General features: G+C 47.5%; 2 protein-coding genes and 2 long non-coding RNA genes across 9 annotated transcripts in view; 2 read left to right on the top strand and 2 right to left on the bottom strand.

Annotated features, from left to right (window-relative positions):
* Nucleotides 1–12,782, top strand: part of LOC122369108 (voltage-gated potassium channel subunit beta-2-like) — an 83,770-nt gene extending 70,988 nt beyond the window's left edge. For 3 of the 6 annotated variants that reach the window (XM_043343553.1, XM_043343589.1, XM_043343572.1), the window contains one exon: nt 10,800–12,782. In XM_043343553.1, coding sequence (XP_043199488.1) covers nt 10,800–10,901 — 102 coding nt within the window. In that variant the 3' untranslated portion in view covers nt 10,902–12,782. Of the gene's footprint in view, nt 1–8,163; nt 8,303–10,799 lie in introns of all 6 variants that reach the window. The other 3 variants (XM_043343545.1, XM_043343581.1, XM_043343562.1) reach the window with 2 other exon arrangements.
* Nucleotides 3,619–7,070, top strand: LOC122369138. Its single transcript, XR_006254361.1, has 2 exons — nt 3,619–3,852; nt 6,649–7,070. It is a non-coding gene; the product is annotated as an uncharacterized LOC122369138 (long non-coding RNA).
* Nucleotides 12,783–13,405: 623 nt separating the features above from the next.
* Nucleotides 13,406–14,085, bottom strand: LOC122369104. The gene is made up of 2 exons (XR_006254353.1): nt 13,908–14,085; nt 13,406–13,494 (listed from the first exon to the last, which is right to left on the bottom strand). It is a non-coding gene; the product is annotated as an uncharacterized LOC122369104 (long non-coding RNA).
* A 1,423-nt stretch (nt 14,086–15,508) lies between these two features.
* On the bottom strand, nt 15,509–17,077 carry LOC122368955. The gene is made up of 3 exons (XM_043343295.1): nt 17,056–17,077; nt 15,951–16,875; nt 15,509–15,710 (listed from the first exon to the last, which is right to left on the bottom strand). Exons 1-3 carry the CDS (start codon nt 17,075–17,077, stop codon nt 15,509–15,511), a joined length of 1,149 nt encoding a protein of 382 aa, XP_043199230.1.
* Between the last annotated feature and the right edge of the window lie 1,550 nt (nt 17,078–18,627).

The raw sequence follows: 18,627 nt of genomic DNA, 5'->3' as shown, positions 1-18,627 counted from the left end.
CTCATAGGACTGTCATGCGCTCATTGAGCTATTGAGTTAAATCTATGCGTCATATTCATCAATTAAATTTATGCGAATGCCGCCGAATGCGAATCGGTTAGGTGAATTTGGAACAGTTAGCATTGCTTAAATTTTCAAAAGATAAAAGGGGAAAAGATTCAAAAACGTCGAAAAAGTAAAATTGACCTGAGCCAGCCGTTTGAAACATTAAAACCATTTAATAGATGTTTGGGTTAGATAATGAAGTTTAAAATACTTTTTTACGAACAACAGCTAATGTGAGGTACCTACTCATTACTTATAAGGCCAGATATTATCTAATATCTATATCTACACATAGATAGCCGCATATTTAATACCGAATAAGAGCACAATTTTTGCATGATGACACGCGCCCTGCTGGGAAAGGGGCAGAATGTCTCCTTCTTACGTACTTTTCTTACCTAGCCTCCTTCTCAGCCCTCTGAGCGTAGAGAAACTTCGTTGTTTATCGGTTTCCACTTCATTTGACTCTATTTGCTAATCCAAGACCGTCCGGCAATGTTAATTCACGAACTCGTGAATTAACATTTCGGTAGCCCATCTCGGTACTTATTTTGTAAGAGGAGGGTATTTATTTACCCTCCTTTTATGTGATGTCTCCTATTTTTTAGCTGCTGTAGCATAAACGAACTGGTATTTCCTATGGCTATATCGCACATTTCAAAGGAATCAAAACAATTTGTTGAGCGACATAATTTAGATCTAAGCAGCAAGTTAATAAATAGCTACAGCCTACAATACCTAGAACAAGCAATACCTACACATTTTGTTGCTAAATTATTTCAATTGTGGGTATTCTAAGGCCTTAAATTGGTACTTTCGTATCAAGTAGGGTCCACTGCGAAAATCCCGTCGTGCAAACGGTCATTATGTCCTTTTTCTAACGCTCTGAGTAACGTTAGATAAGCCGCTTTCACGACGGGCTAACTGGCGAACGCACCTAATTCTCACCAAATCTGCTCCTAATCTCTTTGATAGCAAGCATCTTCATATATTGATTGTATTTCAGTGTTTTAACCCGTGTCCCACTGGGGGTCCTGGATTTCCACGCCCTGCTGGGGGGGGGATTTAAACTCCCCCATTCTAACTCGGCTCCTGGGCCACGTAGCGATACGCAGAAGGCGGTGTTCGAAAGGGCGCCAAAAATAATGACGAAGTCACTTCGGCCACTTTTTTGGTCAGGTCAAAGGTCAGGTCACCAGAGGTCATTGAGGGCAAAATTCAGCCGATTTTCAGGTCGAATATCGACAATTTCCAAGAAGCCAACGCATAACTCGGGAACCTATAGATGCGCCGCGGAAAAGCGCATTCGATAGCCCTATTAACGCCTTGCACCCAAGCCTTGCACGAGGTTACTTTTACCGGCATCGTGTTCCTCTCGTCAAGACGCATCGAATGAACTGGAACTTGGCCTTGAAAAGTCCACTTGAAAACTTGACCTCAAGTTAAGGTCATGACCTGACCGAAAATGGTCATGTTGCATATCAGTCGATCCATATCGTTGAGCTGAACACACCTGAGGCGTTTTCATTGCTCTAGCATGCTTCTATCAAAAGTTATTTGCGAAGAACTGTTAGATACCATGTTTGCGACCGGAGATGACCTCAGGGACATAAACAGGGGTCACGGACACCATTTTTTATGTTCAGTGTGTCTAAGTTACTTGTAATTTAGTGTTTGGTGGTGTTTATAATTGCTTTCGCCCAAAAGCGGCGCATTTCAGTTTTCTCCCATTGACTTAATGGGGAGGTCGCAAAATTAACATGACCTTAGGTCACCGGTATCAAAATTCTGGGATATACATCTTATGAATGCCATTGCTCTTAGCAATCGCTGAAAGTTTCAAAGCGATCGGATGTGTGATCGGTCACACTTCAAGTGACCTGTTGACCTGTCCTTGAACGACCTTGGTCTGAAATTTTCACAACATGTGTAGAATTAATATATGATAAGGTGTGCTAAAGTTAGAGATATTTGCGAAAAACCACAGGGGGAGGGGATGTTCCATCACCCCCCCCCCCCCCAGCAGGGCGTGGGATAATCGATGATAATGTCTGATGATATGACAAGGCAGATGTAGGTACAAGCAAATAGTTCAACCCTAGTCCTCGCCCCGTTGGGGGGGGGGCAATTTGCCCCCCCCCCTGTGGTTTTTCCTGAATAGCAAGAAACCGGCGGCGCACAGAGCCGCCAAATTTTCAGTACCTTCCCGGGCATCAATGCATCAATTTGACAACTTCATATAAAAGTTCAAGCATTAGGTCACCTTAGGTCAGGAGTTATTGAGGTCAAACTGCCGTCATGTGCGAGCAAAAATGAGCAAAAAAACATGAAATCTTGAAACGCTCACAAAAGCTACAGTTACCAAGCATTTCAAAGCTCTTTACATGGTCATGGAAACAAAAGACGGCGCTACAAAACTGCTATCTCAGATTTTCAAAATTTTGGGATTTTGACCCCCAAAATTAAAAAGGTTAACTTTTTATGAAAACCACAAAAAATCCCAAACTTTTTCCGAATTTCGAAAAAACGGAATATATGTGATAGTTCCTGCGCTCATCTATATACATACCAAATTTTAGATCGATACCTCCTTTTTTGGCCTGGTTATAATAGCGAAAAAAAACTGTTCAAAATTGATGACGTCAAATTTTTTAACTCAATTTTTAGCAATGCTAGATCACGTAGCGCAAAACAAAGACCACCATTGAACTCCCCGTGATGAGCTACAACGGATTGATACCCATTTTATGCAGAGCTATCAACTTTGAAATTTGACTTAAATTGACCTGACCTAGTGACCTGACCTTGACCTGACCTTCACCAGAACATAATCTAAACTGACCCCAAAGGCTGCCTGACCCACATAATCGCATTTGGCATATAAAATGGACCATAAAACATGCATCACATGATATTTTCATATTGTGACCCTCAGTGACCTGAACTCTGTGACCTGACCTGGTATCAGTGACCTAAAATAGCAAAATGTGTTTGACGAACATTTCCCCATCGATGATTTTCAATGAAATGCATTTTACTCGATTTTACAATGCATTTCGTGAAATGCCTATGAACGGTGAAAATTCGACATTTGACCTGACCTGTGACGTCATCGGTTTGACCTAGGTCAATGAAATTGGGTCAATAGGTAGTTCCCTGTTGGACTATCCAACACCGTTTGCTGCTTGTCGCTATGTTGCGTGGTTCTGGAGATCTTAAGGGGGGGGGGGGCAAATTGCCCTCCCTCAACAGGGCGCGTTGCTCGACAGACCCCAACGGGGCGCGGGCTAGCTGATAGCTACTAAGAAATACATTGAACCTAATTTTCACAAATTTCTTACCAAATCTGCATCTACTCTACACCAATTATGTACCAGATGGCAATTGTGAAAGCGGCCATTATGTACCTAAAATAGCTTGTTTGTTTGACTGCAGTACTGGAAACATCAGTCATGACCTTTAAATGACGAAGTGATATATGTACGTGGAACAAAACCCACTTTTTGTCCATAACAAGGAATAGAAATGTCGCATGAAATGTCATGTTTTACGTAACGCCACCCTAAGCCTGGTGACAATTGCGGTCATACAGGACTTGTCAGAAGAACAGCAGATGACTCAGACCGCGACGTTCCAATGACAGCTGACGAAAGCCTTTATAAGCCAACGCTTGGTGGTGAGCTTTAATTGCAGAGCTGACCCCGCACCGAATTCAGTCGGCAAGTCACTGCCAGCGGCCCGATATACCGAAGAAGAAAGAAAAGAAGACGAAAGGTTTTAAACAAGATGAGTCGCTTCGCATTGATGGTAAGTTTTCTCTGCCACGAAAAAGAAACGTGTATACTTTTGCAATGTCAGTTGTCTATTCATTGGCAATTCCAGTTCACGGCGAGCATGCACCACATTTCTGACGTTAGTTAAACCGCACCCTGGTGGTGGTGGTGGTGGGGGGGGGGAGTATTTTTGCCCCCCCCCCCAGACATTTCGATATATCTCCAGAACTGCTGCGCTGATCATCACCAAACTTTCAGACTTCAGTAAATTTTACACATTGCAACATAAAACTTTGTCAAAGGCTATGAGAGGTTGGCCGCAAATGACGTCAGAGTGACGTGACGTCATGTTCTGCCGTTTTCGACCCAAAATAGGTTTCGCGGGAAGAGCTGTCAGGGCTATAGCTTTGAAGATGCCGAAACCTATGTTACAGACATAAAATGTGTAGAATTACAAGGGCGTCTAAACTGCCATCTCGAAGTTTTGAAAGTTTTGGATGTTGACCCCCAAAAATCTCCTCTAAAATATTTGTTCGAATATAATAGCCAGAAAGTTTAAAAGTTTTTTTTTCGATTTTCGAAAAAAAGAATATATAATGTTATTGCCCTTACCAACTTCTACTAACATCCCAAATCTTAAATCGATTCTCTTTTTTGGCCAAGTTATAGCGCAAAATGCTCAAAATTGATGGCGCCAAATTTTCATTTTTTTTGTTGCAATTCTAGACCACGTAGCGCAAACCAAAGACCACCATTAGACTCGCCGTGACGAGCTGCATCGACTTAATACCATTTTATGCCAAAATATCAATTTTGAAATTTGACCTTTTTGACCTGACATTGACCTGACCTCCATCAGGAAGTGACCTAAACGTTCCTGATGGTCTTATAACCCATACCATTGAGCTTGGAAATGAAAATTGGCCACAAAACATGCATAGCACAGCCCTAGAAAAATTGGAAACCCTTTGTAACCTGACTTGTGACCTGACATGGTATTAGGTATCAGTGACCTCTATGTAATAGCAACATACGAGTATGTACTAGGCAACTGACGCCCTATTGATGATTTTCGATAAAATGCGTTTTACTCGATGTTATAGCGCATTCCCTAGCCCTCGCCCATGTAGGGGGGGGGGGTTGGTGCAACCCCCCCCCCCCCTGAGGTTTTTCGGAAATAGTGCAAAAACGGCGGCGCGCAGCGCCGCCAAATTTTGGGTACCTTATGGGGCAAACCTTGCGCATCTTTTGATAAAAAAAAATTTGACCGGGTCATGTCAGGTCACGGAGTTATGACGTCACAAAGGGAACAGCCTCCGGCCGGATTTTCACAAACTGAGTGCCAACGCCCGAGGTTTCCTGCCGGTGGTACGGACATCGGTTGATGGATCGTGATTAAACTTCCCATGCATGTTGGGGCAAGTATTGGCTATCATATGGTATAAGAAACTTGACCGGGTCAGGTCAGGTCACGGAGCTATGACGTCACAAGAGGAACAGCGTCCGGTACTATTTTTGAAAAGCGCCCGAACCACTATTTTGCTAATTCTTGTCACCTCAATGGGAATATGCAGCAATATTAGCTTCTATAGGGAGCAAATGGACCTTCCAAATCCAAAAATACAATCAGATTTCAAAAATTTAAATTTTGATTTTTCGAATTTCTCCCGCCGACTGTGACCTTGCCGACTTCCGGCGCTCCCAACGCGCCATTTTTAGAGCTAGGGAAACGAAATACATACCAAACGATAGAGAATTGATCAAGGAACACGATAGTGAAGGTTTCAAGTCGATATCGCCCACCGTTTTGCCGCAATCGCCGCGGAAAGTTGAAAAAGTCTATTTTTCCGAAAATTTGACCTTTGACCGGTCAAAAGTAGGTCAAATGTTGACCTAGGACCAAAAAATATACCACCAATCGCGAGATCTCGGCGAGAGCAATCCGTTGGTTTTTTCCGCTAAGCTCTACGACGCTCCGTTTTCAAACGCCAAGGGGGGGGGTCGCACCAACCCCCCCCCCCCTGCATGGGCGAAGGTGGCAGATCGCCGTTTACGGGCGAGGGCTAGAAGACCCGTGAACGGCAAAACATTTTACCTTTGACCTGACCTCTGACGTCATCTGTGACCCCGAGGTCAATAAAATTGGTATTCCTTCGACAACGCTGACAGGGCTTTCGAACATCGTTTGAATTTCGCGGATCCGTCCAGAAGTTTCGGATATACGAGGGGGAAAATAGCCCCCCACCAGGTCGCGTTATAGACAGACCCCACGCGCGGTTTAAAGTGACCATCCCACCTTAACATTAGTTTTGAGTTGAGTTAGCCAAAATGGAGTCCCTGGCTTGCACTTACCGGTTTGAGCACTCACAAGATCGAGAAATGCCTCAAATCGAAAATATCTAATTTCAAAGTTGCAGCACTTGGATTCAGAGGGGCTTATGCATTAGAATGCCTCCTCTGAATGTGTGAGGTCAGCGCAGATCTAACGATTTCAAATCTTTTACTGAAACGTAAGGTAGCACGCGGTGGTATATGCTGCTTTGCGCGCAGGAAATGCCGCACTTTCAAATAAAGTCGCTAGGAACAGCGGAGATCCCAAAAAGTAAACAAAGTAAAAGTATAATATCTTGAAAACCGGTGAATATTTTTCGATGAAATTTGGTAGATATTCGTTTTCGCTCTTTCTGAACTGAGCGACATCACTTTCATGCCAATTCATTATAACTTTTTTGAAGGTGGGAGGGTCCCTTTGATGCCTCCGATGAGTTCATCGGCTATTCTGTTTTTCTTATGAAGTTCGTAAGCTGACGGACCCATTTCCCATCCACAGCTGGTGCTGACTGGGCTTCTGGTTCTGGCCGTGTCAGTGCCCCTGGCCGTCGGCAGCCCACAGCCCCATCCGCTGCCGGTGCCACAGTCTTCGTGCTATTGTTGGCGCTGCTGCCCTCACTGTGACGCCTCGTGCCGCCACTGCTGCTTTGCACCGATAAAGTGAAGCTTTGCAATGATATGCAGCTACGCAGGTGCAGGGTTAAGTCTCTCTCTGTGTAACCTGACCAAGCCCGTCAGGCAGACTTTGAGCACATACATAATGATTTGGCTCCGCTCACCCGCAAAATGCGTGCTTGTCCGAGTGTCGTGCTGCTACGAGTGCATTGAAATTTGAAAATATATATATATATTCGACGTGTTCCAACGCGTTGGATTTTCTATTGCCTTCTAATTTTCTTCAATAAACGGATTTCTATTTTATTGTCGTGTTTGTTTGGTCTTTTCCGACTTGTGGCCATTTTACCATTTTACCATTACAGTCATGCATTGAGTATAAGGAGAGAAGTTCCCAGTGGGGCGCATCCTTTTAAGGCATTATTCGAAACTTGCTGTGCTGTTATGATGATGATAAGGTTCTAAAAATAGCATGCATGACACTCTGATCCAGCTTGGTTATATTGTGACCGTATTTATCAACTCTTTGTTAAATTGCTATTACGTCGCACGCGCGAAAAATGTCAAAGCTGTCCTCTAATCGACGTAGGTATGTAAGCTCGTGCAGTACTGGTTTTTTCCAACCGAAGGTCTTGCAGCATCATTTTATTTGATCCACCAATGATGACTCGATTTAGGTATGCCCTTGCAGTCTGCACTGTTGAATGCTTTCACATTGCCGTTGAATGAGCAATATTCCTAATTTTGCACCCCTTGCTATGTTTGAATAAGGTGGCTTCCACCTGTCAGAGGTTAAATAGCCGTCCCAATGTTATGCACGCCGCCAACTCTAAAGTAAATTGGATACAGTTCAACGAATTCTCAGTTCTCTGTGACCCTTATCAGCCATTCACCCTTGCACGGCTCACGGACACCTCAAGTACGCCTCTCATCTTTTCCATTCCTCTCTCTCTCTCTCTCTCTCTCTCTCTCTCTCTCTCTCTCTCTCTCTCTCTCTCTCTCTCTCTCTCTCTCTCTCTCTCTATCTATCTATCTATCTATCTCTCTCTCTCTCTCTCTCTCTCTCTCTCTCTCTCTCTCTCTCTCTCTCTCTCTCTCTCTCTCTCTCTCTCTCCCTCTTTCTTTCTCTCTCTCACTCACTCTCTCTCCCTCTTTCTTTCTCTCTCTCTCTCCCTCTCTCTCTCTCTCTCTCTCTCTCTCTCTCTCTCTCTCTCTCTCTCTCTCTCTCTCTCTCTCTCTCTCTCTCTCTCTCTCTCTCTCTGTCCCTTGCGCTGTCTTTCTCGTTCCCCTCATCTTCTCTCATTCTCTCTCTCCCTCTCAATCTCCCCACTCCTCTCTCCCTGTCAGTGAGGTTGGCCGCTGATTGAGTTTGTTCTCTGTGTGTGACTGTCTGTTTTAGATCACCGCACGGCTGACGCCAGCGATCAGCACAGAGCTGGAGCAGATCCTGGCCAACCGTCCGGTCCGGTTCCTGCCCGCATCACCGATCCCCAAGGGCCCCGAGTCGCCGCGGTGAGCGGCCGGTCCCGCCCTCACAGGTGACCGGCCCCTGGATAGACGGAGGGTCTCTGAGCCAAACGTCCCAGTTCCCGGTCCTGACCGGTCCCCCAGCTGTGACCTCGAGTCCCAACCCGCCTCAGGTCGTGACCTGAGGCGGACAGCTGTCCTGACCCGACCCCGGCTCGACGACTCTGTCACAGAGTCCGACTGTCTCCTGTGTCTGACCAGGGTGCCCTGCATGACTCCCCCTGCTTCGTGAGGTTGAAGACAAGCCGCTGCATGGGCGTGAGACGTGCTTTTCGGTGAATCACGCTGCTTGAATGAAGTGTGCAATACTTCAGATAGTCTCCATAATGTCAATGTATTTACAGATACTCGGTTGTGACTGGTGTTCTTCTTAGACCTGCTACATGATTTTGTGTGCTCTTTTTTGGGTGACCCCAATAGTGTTCGTAACGTCGCGTGGTGTTTTGGCGCTTTTCTGGCTCTTAGACGTTACAGTTCTTACTTTCTGGAACATAACTTGTCGGTACGGCTGGATTGGCTGGTTTTGACAAATGTATGATATACTTGGTACTAACCGTTTTCAGGACAGTCATCTGGCACACATTTGGTGCAGATAAGGTGCAGATTTGGTGCATATTTGGTCAAGTTAGGTTCAGTGTGTTTCTTAAAAGTGATCAGTTTGGGGTGCTTAGACGCTTATATGCCTTATTTTTCAAATTATCGGACACTATTTTCAATTAAAACACTGGCATAAATTGGAATGATAATGAAGTAATTTATTGTAAAAAGATTTGGTGTAGATTTCGTCAAATTAGGTGCGTTCACCGGATAGCCCGTCGTGAAAACGGCTACTATATAACAACAGAACGATTTTACTACATTTTATTCTGCGACCACTTTTAGAGATAAAAACTCGTCTAGTGCTATTGTAAAATCCATCCGTAATCACTTGCATGCACTGACTATTCATTCTTCCTCTAAAATCTAACAACAGCGCATGCACTATGGAAGCGACGTTTCTATATGTATCCTTCTATGACTATTTTTTTGCAAATAAAACCTTGAAGGATAAGTGTTTATTAGTTATTCTTGTCTGTCTCACTAACATGCACATGCATTCTTTATTTGGAACTTAAACATCCAGTTATAGGTACTTACCTTGGCCATAGCCTTATTTATTTTTTCATGATTATTTAACACGCTTCAATGGTGGGGAATATTGCATGTTGTGCATGTTGGAAATTGCTTATTTTATTACTTGTTGCCCTCCAATATCCATGAACAAAAACCATTATTACGTTGCGTTTCTTTGCGAACGTTTCCTTATTTTAACTATGGCTCCGTTTTCCCTCATCTCCATACCGAACGTTTTTTTTTTTGTGAACAGGTTTTAGGTGCATGACTCATTTATGCCCATTGCAAGATGAATCTCTTCCATAATCACATGGAACTAGAACGGGTTTTACCTAGAGCATTCAGCTTGTCAACAGTTACCATAACCAAACCGCTTTGAATAGTCTCTGATACTTTACAAGTACAACACTCCTCAACCTATCGGTCCCCGCTGTGATTCTGGCTCTTGCTCACCAATCCCTTTGTCGTTCTCTCTCCACTGTGCTGTAAATAAAATCCATGCCTTCTCCACCGCTACATTCTTCCAGCTTCCTCTGCTCCTTCATGCTCGGCATCCTTCTTATGCCATTACTCTCGCCATATCCAAGTAGCCGTTTTCCTGTTGTGCATTGATGGCCTCTCTTTGCTCTATACATAGAAGCCGTCTACCTGTTGTGTATCAACGCTCTCTCTCTCTCTCTCTCTCTCTCTCTCTCTCTCTCTCTCTCTCTCTCTCTCTCTCTCTCTCTCTCTCTCTCTCTCTCTCTCTCTCTCTCTCTCTCTCTCTCTCTCTCTCTCTCTCTCTCTCTCTCTCTCTTTCTCTCTCTCTCTCTCTCTCTCTCTCTCTCTCTCTCTCTCTCTCTCTCTCTCTCTCTCTCTCTCTTTTTTTTACTCTAGTAGCCTCTACTTCCATGGACATCCCTGCTCTTTCTATATTCCAGTAGCCTGCATCCGGTGTCAAGTACTCAATAGCCATCGCCGACGCCCACATCATCCTTGCTCACCTGTCTACCGATTGACCTGGCGGGCCGATCAGTTACGATCCGCGGCGCCCTCTCTGGCCTTGTATTCGCCTTGGAAAGCCCTCTCTGTTCTCCTCGCTCCGGGCGCCCTCTCTGACCTGGTCACCACCCGGGAGCCTTCTTTGAGCTTACATTCGCCTGGGGGCTCCTTTCTAGCCTAGCCGCTACCCGGGCCGCCCCTCTTACCCTGCCACCGCCCGGTCACGCCCCCATAACCCCTTCTTCCCAACGGCGACCTCCGCGACCTAGCCGCTGCGCTCAGGGCGCCCTCTGGGACCTAGCCTCCACCTAAGGCTTCCTCTTTGACCCGGCTGCTGCCCGGGGCTCCCTCTGTGACCTAGCCTCGAGCCGGGGCGCCGACTCTGACCCGGCCGCCGCCCGGCCCGCCCCTCAGCTGGTCTCCCGGCTGACCTCTACCGTGCTGGCCGACATGGAGACTGCTCTGGAGAACCGACCCCGCCGGCCTCCGGTGGTCTCCACGCTCGAGCAGAGATGACAGCTGGCCGAGCTGGCCGGCCGCGCCGCCGGCGACGACCAGCTCGAGACAGAGTCGACCGACCAGCAGCGCCGCTTCTGCGTCATCCAGTGAGCGCTGCGGCGAGGAGGATGGCGCGGGAAAGGGAGAGGCGGAGAGGGGAGGTGGAGACGGCGGAGAGGGGAAGGGGAGAAGACGGCGCCGCATTCGTGTCTATTCATGAGGACTGCGGACTGCGGTGGAGGGAGAGTGGAACGGTGGATTTGGATGTGGCAGTGGCGACGGTGGCAGTCTCCCAGACTCTGGCTCGATTTTTGAAGAGCGGGTTTGTGAGTGGTGGGAAAAGGTATGATCGGGAACGGGTGTAGATCGTTGGATGAGGTCGTTGATATTGTTAAAACGACTAGAGCTGGATATTTACGATGATCAGAGATGTTAGCCGGTTATTGGTAAGATTGGTATGAGGGATGCGTTATTCGTAGGCCTGAGCTCAATCATACGCTAGAGGTGTTTGGCATGTTTAACATGAACTGAAAGGGGACTGGTGATGAACGATATCCGCCAAATATTTCGGCGAGTTATTATATCAGCGTGGTTTATTTGCTCGTGCATTTGCATTCACGCCAGTGTTTGGCGTACATTTCGCGCCCGAAGCTGTATGACACCGCTCCTCCGCACTCGCTAGCATAAGGCATGGCCGGGCGACCTGTGTCATCTTCCTCATCTGAGATTGTTAGAGGACGAGGTTTGTATGGTGATGGACATTCATATTGGGCGCGAGACACTCATAAAACGGACGCCGATTACGGCATATGAGAGGAACTCAACAGTGACGCTACTGCTCGTGTTCTGTCACCTTTTGGCTCACCTTTGCTGGGTGGCTACAGTGGTGAGCGGCCAGAGCCAGTGACGTCACCGACTGCTCAATGACGTCACGCCACCTGCTATATGAGGGTAATTGAACGGTAGAGGGCGACTGGTTGCTGGGGAAGCCGTACCCTGGATTGGTGACTGTATTTGCGGGTGGTGTTATGGGCCGCTGTTATTAAAATGTTAGGGGAAACTCCTCATCTGAAGTGGTTACGTTAAATGTTGGACTCATTACCGTGAACAGAATTAATTTATCTATATATGTATAGGCGTCAGGCCGATGTGTCGAATAACGGATAATGTATGATGAATATTTGCTTCCTGTCCTGGGCAGAAAGTATTAAATTTGTGTACTTCTATCGGTGATTTGTGAATGTTTTAACGGATTCGAACGAATGGTGTTGGTTTCGGTTCTGAGAGCCAGGCTCCTTGTCATATCGCCATGAAAAAATGAGCAGTTAATGAACGCCAGAGCTGGAACTGGGTGGTCGCCTGCGTGCGCACGTTTTCCTTACGATATACGCTGTCTTCTCATCCGCTTCCCACCTTCACTTCCCTGAGTGCCCGTGATGACCGGGCATGCGTTCACCGAAAGGCATTTGCAATTACCATTTTTAACTCTTCTTGCTAGCAGCTGCTCAGTAAACACTTCTTCTTACATCTAGTTTACACATAACCACAAGTCGCCATTATTGTGCCGATATATGCATCATTGACAGTGACGGTACAGAAAATCCAATTTGGCTACACTACGGTCTTTGCTGGGTGAAGCTCAACTGTGATGATGACATAATATCAAACTGTATATTGCTAACCAGTAGATACCATGAGCTACCTCTCTCATGATATCTATGGCTGAGTCGATGAAAGATATTGCGCTGTTGAGCGACGTCAAAGTGACCATCGCTGCAATGAATATGTTGTGTTTATGTTTGGCGATGTATTACTCGATTCAGCATAGTGTAGCATTCACTGAACATTTTCTTTGATTCAGAAAGTGTCTTCGCTTGTTCAATAAATACTTGAATACCATTTTTGTTTTATTCAGCTGTTCCGAACTCGAAGATATAATACGTTGTACATAAGCATCTAAATAAACTTCTATATGCTTGAGCTAAAATTGAATTTTTTGTAGTTTATTGTGGATCAGTTAAACATCATAAAGACAGGAATTGAGCCATAAATTAGCAGGAGGCATTTATTCATGTAAGTGACCTATGAGCCCGAATATGTAAAGGATAAGCCCTTACCTAATAATGATTATTTATTACACGATGCCATCGCACCAAAAACACTGAAGAAGCATCCTCGCTCGTACATTCATGCTCCAACGAATACAAATGCATCCTCAACATGAACGCGCCCATAAGGTATCACTGCAATCATCTTTTTCGACGCTCGCGCATAAAAATGTTTTCAATGCCTACATATAACTCATTTTGGTTCAAAAGAACGGTTTGCGATATAGCTTCGATTTTACGTTACCATGAAAGTGCGTGCGCTTAATCGGTCTTACAATACTTACAATGCAACAGGTTCGTACAATCCAATGCTCTCCATATACAACATTCAGTTGTTCTCCTGTTTCCAATAAAACAGAAAGCAACTTTTTAATAGAAGCTGTCACCTACATGTCCAAAGAACCACAACACATGGGTTATTGGCCCACCGCTGAAAGCACTGATTTAAGACATGTTCCATGGCTGCCAGATGTTAGCCCGTTTCTCCATGCTCCGCTGGATCACTGAAAACGAAAACACAAGAGATATCGTAATGCTGCTAAACATGACTAAATCTTATGAGTTGTCAACAGCGTTTCGGCTTTATCAAGATAAAGGAAGTGCAACGCTTAACTCCTAATTGGTAGCTTATCACTGAAAACGATAGCAATACATAGGTATAGGTCTCCGCGCTAACTAGAAAAGACATCGAGCTGTAAGATGTGGCAAACCGCTACGTTATATCTACTTAGACGACCCTCATAAGTCATAACGATACTTTGCAAAGCACAAATAACAGTTGACCATCAAACAATGCTTGAAACAAAACACAAAACAGCGCAACGCTTGCATCTTAGCAGACTACAGCGCACAACGCTACCGTGATAGGCATAGTCTTCAGAAAAGCTAGGGATAACTCCTCTCAAAGAGCACTCACAATTTCTGAACCAGGTGAGCGCCTCGGCCGGGCTGTTGCTCTCCTTGAAGATGATGTAGATGAGTGAGAAGATGTGGGGGTAGAGTCGGCAGATGTCGGCGGCCCACATCAGTGCCCGCTCCACCAGCTCGTGGGAGGACGCCGCGGTGCCGGCTGGGGAGGGACTGACGTCGCCAGCCTCTGCCGACAGCTCTGACGGTGCAGAACAGATGAGATGTTGACCTATACATTCAATAATCAATAGCATGGTCTTAGTTGATCTGGTTCTAGCCGTTTACCCCATTCGGTAGCGATAATATCGATGTCATTGATTGCCAAATCAGCAGGAATTTTTGTGACGTAAAGTTTGTACGAAGTCACATTTAGGTCACATACCATCTCGCTCAAAATAGCAGCATTGGCCAAACTGTGCGTTACGTTTTCACAAGTCAAACATGTGCAGGCCAGGAAATGCCCGATTTCTACGGTACTGACTGACTTCAACGCCTGCAACTTTACACATTTCCTGCATAATGTATCAACAATCGATAGCTTCATTCCGAAGTTGCCCCGTTTCTGAGCAGCACTGAACAATATCCGGGGTCGAGCCCAGTCTTTGCAAGAAGGCGGAACTTTGGACGGCATTCTGCCACGTCAGTTTACCGTACTGCTCAAATTACGCCCACGATCAACCGTTGCATATTTAACAGCCGTGCTCGACGCACCACTCGTTCTGCACATCAACCTGTGTAGCTCAGCGAATAATCAGAACCAGCGACGGCCATTACCCGAGTCCTACAAAGGTGTTTCCAGATGGAATAGCACCATTTGGAAATGGTTAATGACGCTTTTGCAGCTCGCTCCTCGGAGCTGCAATTCACCCCAGCGACCTGTGCGCCTGATGCCGGCGAGGTAATGGTTTGAAACTTGGACCTGCATTTATGGCTTTCCCCGCTGCAGACAAGGTACAAAGCGTTCGATGTTCATGACGTGCTGGCGCTATCGATGCATGGATGCCGGCGGCATTAAACTAGCGACAGTCTTCTGGCTGGACCAGCTAAAGCATCCACCAGGCCGAATTGATTTGTATCGGTACCAGATTTGATGATCATGGATGATCAGATTGAGCATTTAACGGCTGTAACGGAGCATTCAGACTCAGAGGTAAAAATCCTTTACCAGTGAGCATAGACAAAGGTTCGCTAGAAGGGATGCTCAGTCAATTGCTTTGTACTCGTCAACTATGCTGAGCGATCTTCAGTAGCATATACTCGTAAGTCGTAGCTAAGCACTTCGGCGAATCACAGTTTAGTGTTGTGTGTTTGTTAACTACATACCTATATACTTGCTCAATATGAATAAATACTAACAAGAAAAGGAATCATCCTCATAGGACGTTCGTCGCCTAAACGTTTTTGTGGGAGTTTTATATCCCTGTAAATTCTTCTGGATATATGTAGGATATTTGTTACGTCTCCGCTATGAACGCTTCCTGTCTGTGTATGTATGCACTCCGTTCACTGTCTGCGGGGTGGAGCCCTTCTCTGTGTGCCGTGCCCCGTTACCTGTCTGCACCGGTTGCGGGCCGGACAGACCTATCTGTGTCTGCGCGGGGTGGCCCTTCATGCCCCGTTACCTGTCTGCGCGGGCTGCGGGCCGGCCGGACCGCCCTCTCCATCCCCCGACGTCTCCGGACGGCTGGTGGTTGGCACATTCACAGGCGGCGTCAGCATCACCTTGCCGGAGCGCTCCTGCTGCTGCTGCACTCGGGTCAGCGCCACCTGACGAGCCATGATGGCCTGACGCTCCCGCACCAGCACACACCTGTGTGGTAAAGGCAGGGGTAGAGTTTGTGGGAAACACTTTTGGATGGATGGGTGCAATATAGCGTGAGTGCTGTAGGCAGTAGGCATAATCCGTTACACCTACGGAAATGCATGCACATATCAATAAGTATTATTTTGAGACAATTTTTTCTTTTGACAATTCAAGTGGGGAGGAGGGGGGGGGGAGGTAGGATGTTCATAACTCCTTCAATCTAGCGTCTCGTCAGTTGAAACCTACCTGGAGCAAGTGCAGTCTTTGAAGTTGCAGAGTCCCTTGTGGCCCCGCAGCTCGTTCTTGACTCCGTGGTTGCGGCAGCGGGAACAGAGCGGCACTCTTCTGCCGCTGGCGGCCCCCGCGCCGCTCTGGGACTCTTGTCTGGCGGAGTTAGCTGACGGTGGGACACCTTCCCAGCGCTCCGCACCGCCCAACTTGTGCTGCTGGGTCGTGCGTGACTCAAGTCTGGCCGACGGAAGGACGTCCTCCGTTCCGGGCCGAGTTCGGACGAACCGTCCATCGGGTCCGCGTCCTGGACTGGCCGACGACAGGTCCTCCGGCTCACCGGTCGGGCTTGCCGGCGCCGGGATCTCTGGGTTGGGACTGGTCGAGGAGCCACCGTTCGACCTTCCCAAACTGGCTGCCGAGAGGTCCTGGACCTCCGCAGGACTGGTGGGGAACAGATACTCGGCCCCGCGCCCGGGACTGGTCGCGGCCAGGCTGGCTGAGCCCCTCTGTCGACTGAGAGACGGAGAGTCTGTCCTCACCAGCGGACTAAGATTGGACAGGTGAGACGACTGCTGTCTCCCTGCGAGACTCTCCACCATCCTGCGCCGCTCACCGACTGAGAAATCCAGGCCGTGACGGCGCTGCTGAAGTTCCTCCATCTGTACCTGCTGTTCTCCGGAGAGGCTGCGTGTCTCTCCCCCTTCCCGGTCCTGTCTATCGGAGAGGGAACCTGTCATCTCCGCCCCATCCTCGCCCTCCGCCTCGCTGTTGGATCGGCTCTTGTCTACCACTGAGTGCCTCTCAGAGCGCTGTTGGGCCCAGACGGTACCCGTAGGACCCCTGTCGCCGTAGATGGCTCCACCAGCTCCGCTTCCCTCCGGGAGGGGAGCCAGGGACGTGTCCTCAGAACCGCTGCCACTGCCACTGTCGCGAGACTCCTCTGAAACATAAAATAATCAGTGATTTGTTACATGTAGTCTTCCCGGCATGCCTAAGGCCATCGCCAGGGAAGGGGAAATTATTTAGGCTGGCAATTAGCCAGACCTTTTGTTTTACTTTTCTCTACTGTCAGCTATTTAATGATCCTTTTGCTGGGATGCGTAAAGTAAACTACTACTACCGATGTACTTACATGAGCGCATGTGGGCTTCGTTATAAGAAAAACAAGAGCATCGGCACACATGATTTTTTTATCAATTACTTACAACGATGAGGATCTGTTTATCGTTTTAACTTTCAGGACTCTGAGGTCACAGTGCGCACGTCTGGCAACGAATTGGTTACGCAAAAATATATTTGCGTCGAGGAGTGGCAAGGTAGAGACCCTATGCACAATATATAGCTGCAATTCACCCGTTCAATGTGGATGTATTTTTCCTGAAACCTCAGGGCATATTCAGTCGTTGTACGTTTTAGCACAGCTTTAAGCAGATCGTCGGAGCCCATCTGTCGGCAAATTAATGCCAGTGCCGCCTAATAGCAGCTTTGACTCGACAAACGCGCATGAGCGATGCAAAAAAGTAGTTACAAATATGAACAAACGTATCCCGCCATGCACCAATGACTCGGCTATAAATCGCAGGAGGTATATTGCCGAAAGTAAACAGTGGTGATCAAAAGTGCAGCATACCGGCATGCAAAACACAGACAGCTTTTCCTGTAAAAATCATAAGAAATTCCATCACAGCTTGCTGTCTCACTCCCATATCCACTCTTCGATGGAGACCACTTCCGGCGCCAGCTCTCCCCTCACCCTCCGCTCGGCTGGTGCGGTCTTCTAGGGCGGGTTGGCGGCCCCATAGCGATGGCAGGCGTACCTCTGCTGTACTGGGTCTGCCACGGGCCGCGGTACGGCGCCGGCCGGCCGCGGACGCGCGTACTCGTACCGGTAGTTGGTGCGCATGATGGGGTTACACGAGTTGGTGCGGAAGTCCTCAGCGGGCTGCACGGCCGGCTGCTGGCGCTCCGTCAGTCGCGTCTCGTACCGGTACGCCGTGTGCATGGTGTCGTGGTTGGGCAGCACGGTGCGCACGCCAGGCTGCACGCAGCCGCCAGTCGCCGGTCGGGACGTCATAAAGTCGTAGCGCGCGCTGGTGCGCTGCAGCGGGCTGATGTTGGTCAGCTTGATGCGGCCGCTGCAGGCCCCCGGCGCCGTGCAGGCCGGCTCGGAGGCGGGCGGCGGACGCATCGTCACCGGGTTCATGCTGTTGGCGAACTCCTCGCGGAAGTTGGTGCCGAAGAGCGGGTGATCCAGCCACGGGTGTTTGTTGTTGCACTGGATCTTTTTGAGTCGGTCCGTGCGCTGCTGGTTTGGTTTGATCACTTCATATCGGTAGCAGGAGAGGAGAAGTGGGTGGTTGCAGCCCAAGAGACCCATGACGATTGTTTTGAATGGCCGCGTCTACACCATGAATATCGGTTGTATAGTTACACAAGCAATGACAAAGTTACGTCTGAGTTTGAGTCCGCTTTGTGTTTGTTGACTGATTATTTAATTTATCGTTTACAACACCGAACAATTTAGTGTTTCTGAAGGTTAATTTCAGTCACCCATTTTTGCTACCGCAAAATTTGCTGCAAAATACGAAACTCATTGATTTGCAAAAAAAAATACTCCACAATTACCTGTGGCACGTGGATATAGCATCAGACATCTCATAATGAGCGGTTGAGTGTGCTATGTCACCGGGGC

The sequence above is a fragment of the Amphibalanus amphitrite genome, unplaced genomic scaffold (assembly GCF_019059575.1).
Source record: "Amphibalanus amphitrite isolate SeventyFive unplaced genomic scaffold, NRLGWU_Aamphi_draft 000033F_arrow, whole genome shotgun sequence".
NCBI lineage: Eukaryota > Metazoa > Arthropoda > Thecostraca > Balanomorpha > Balanidae > Amphibalanus > Amphibalanus amphitrite.
This window is presented reverse-complemented; position numbering and strand designations above follow the sequence as displayed.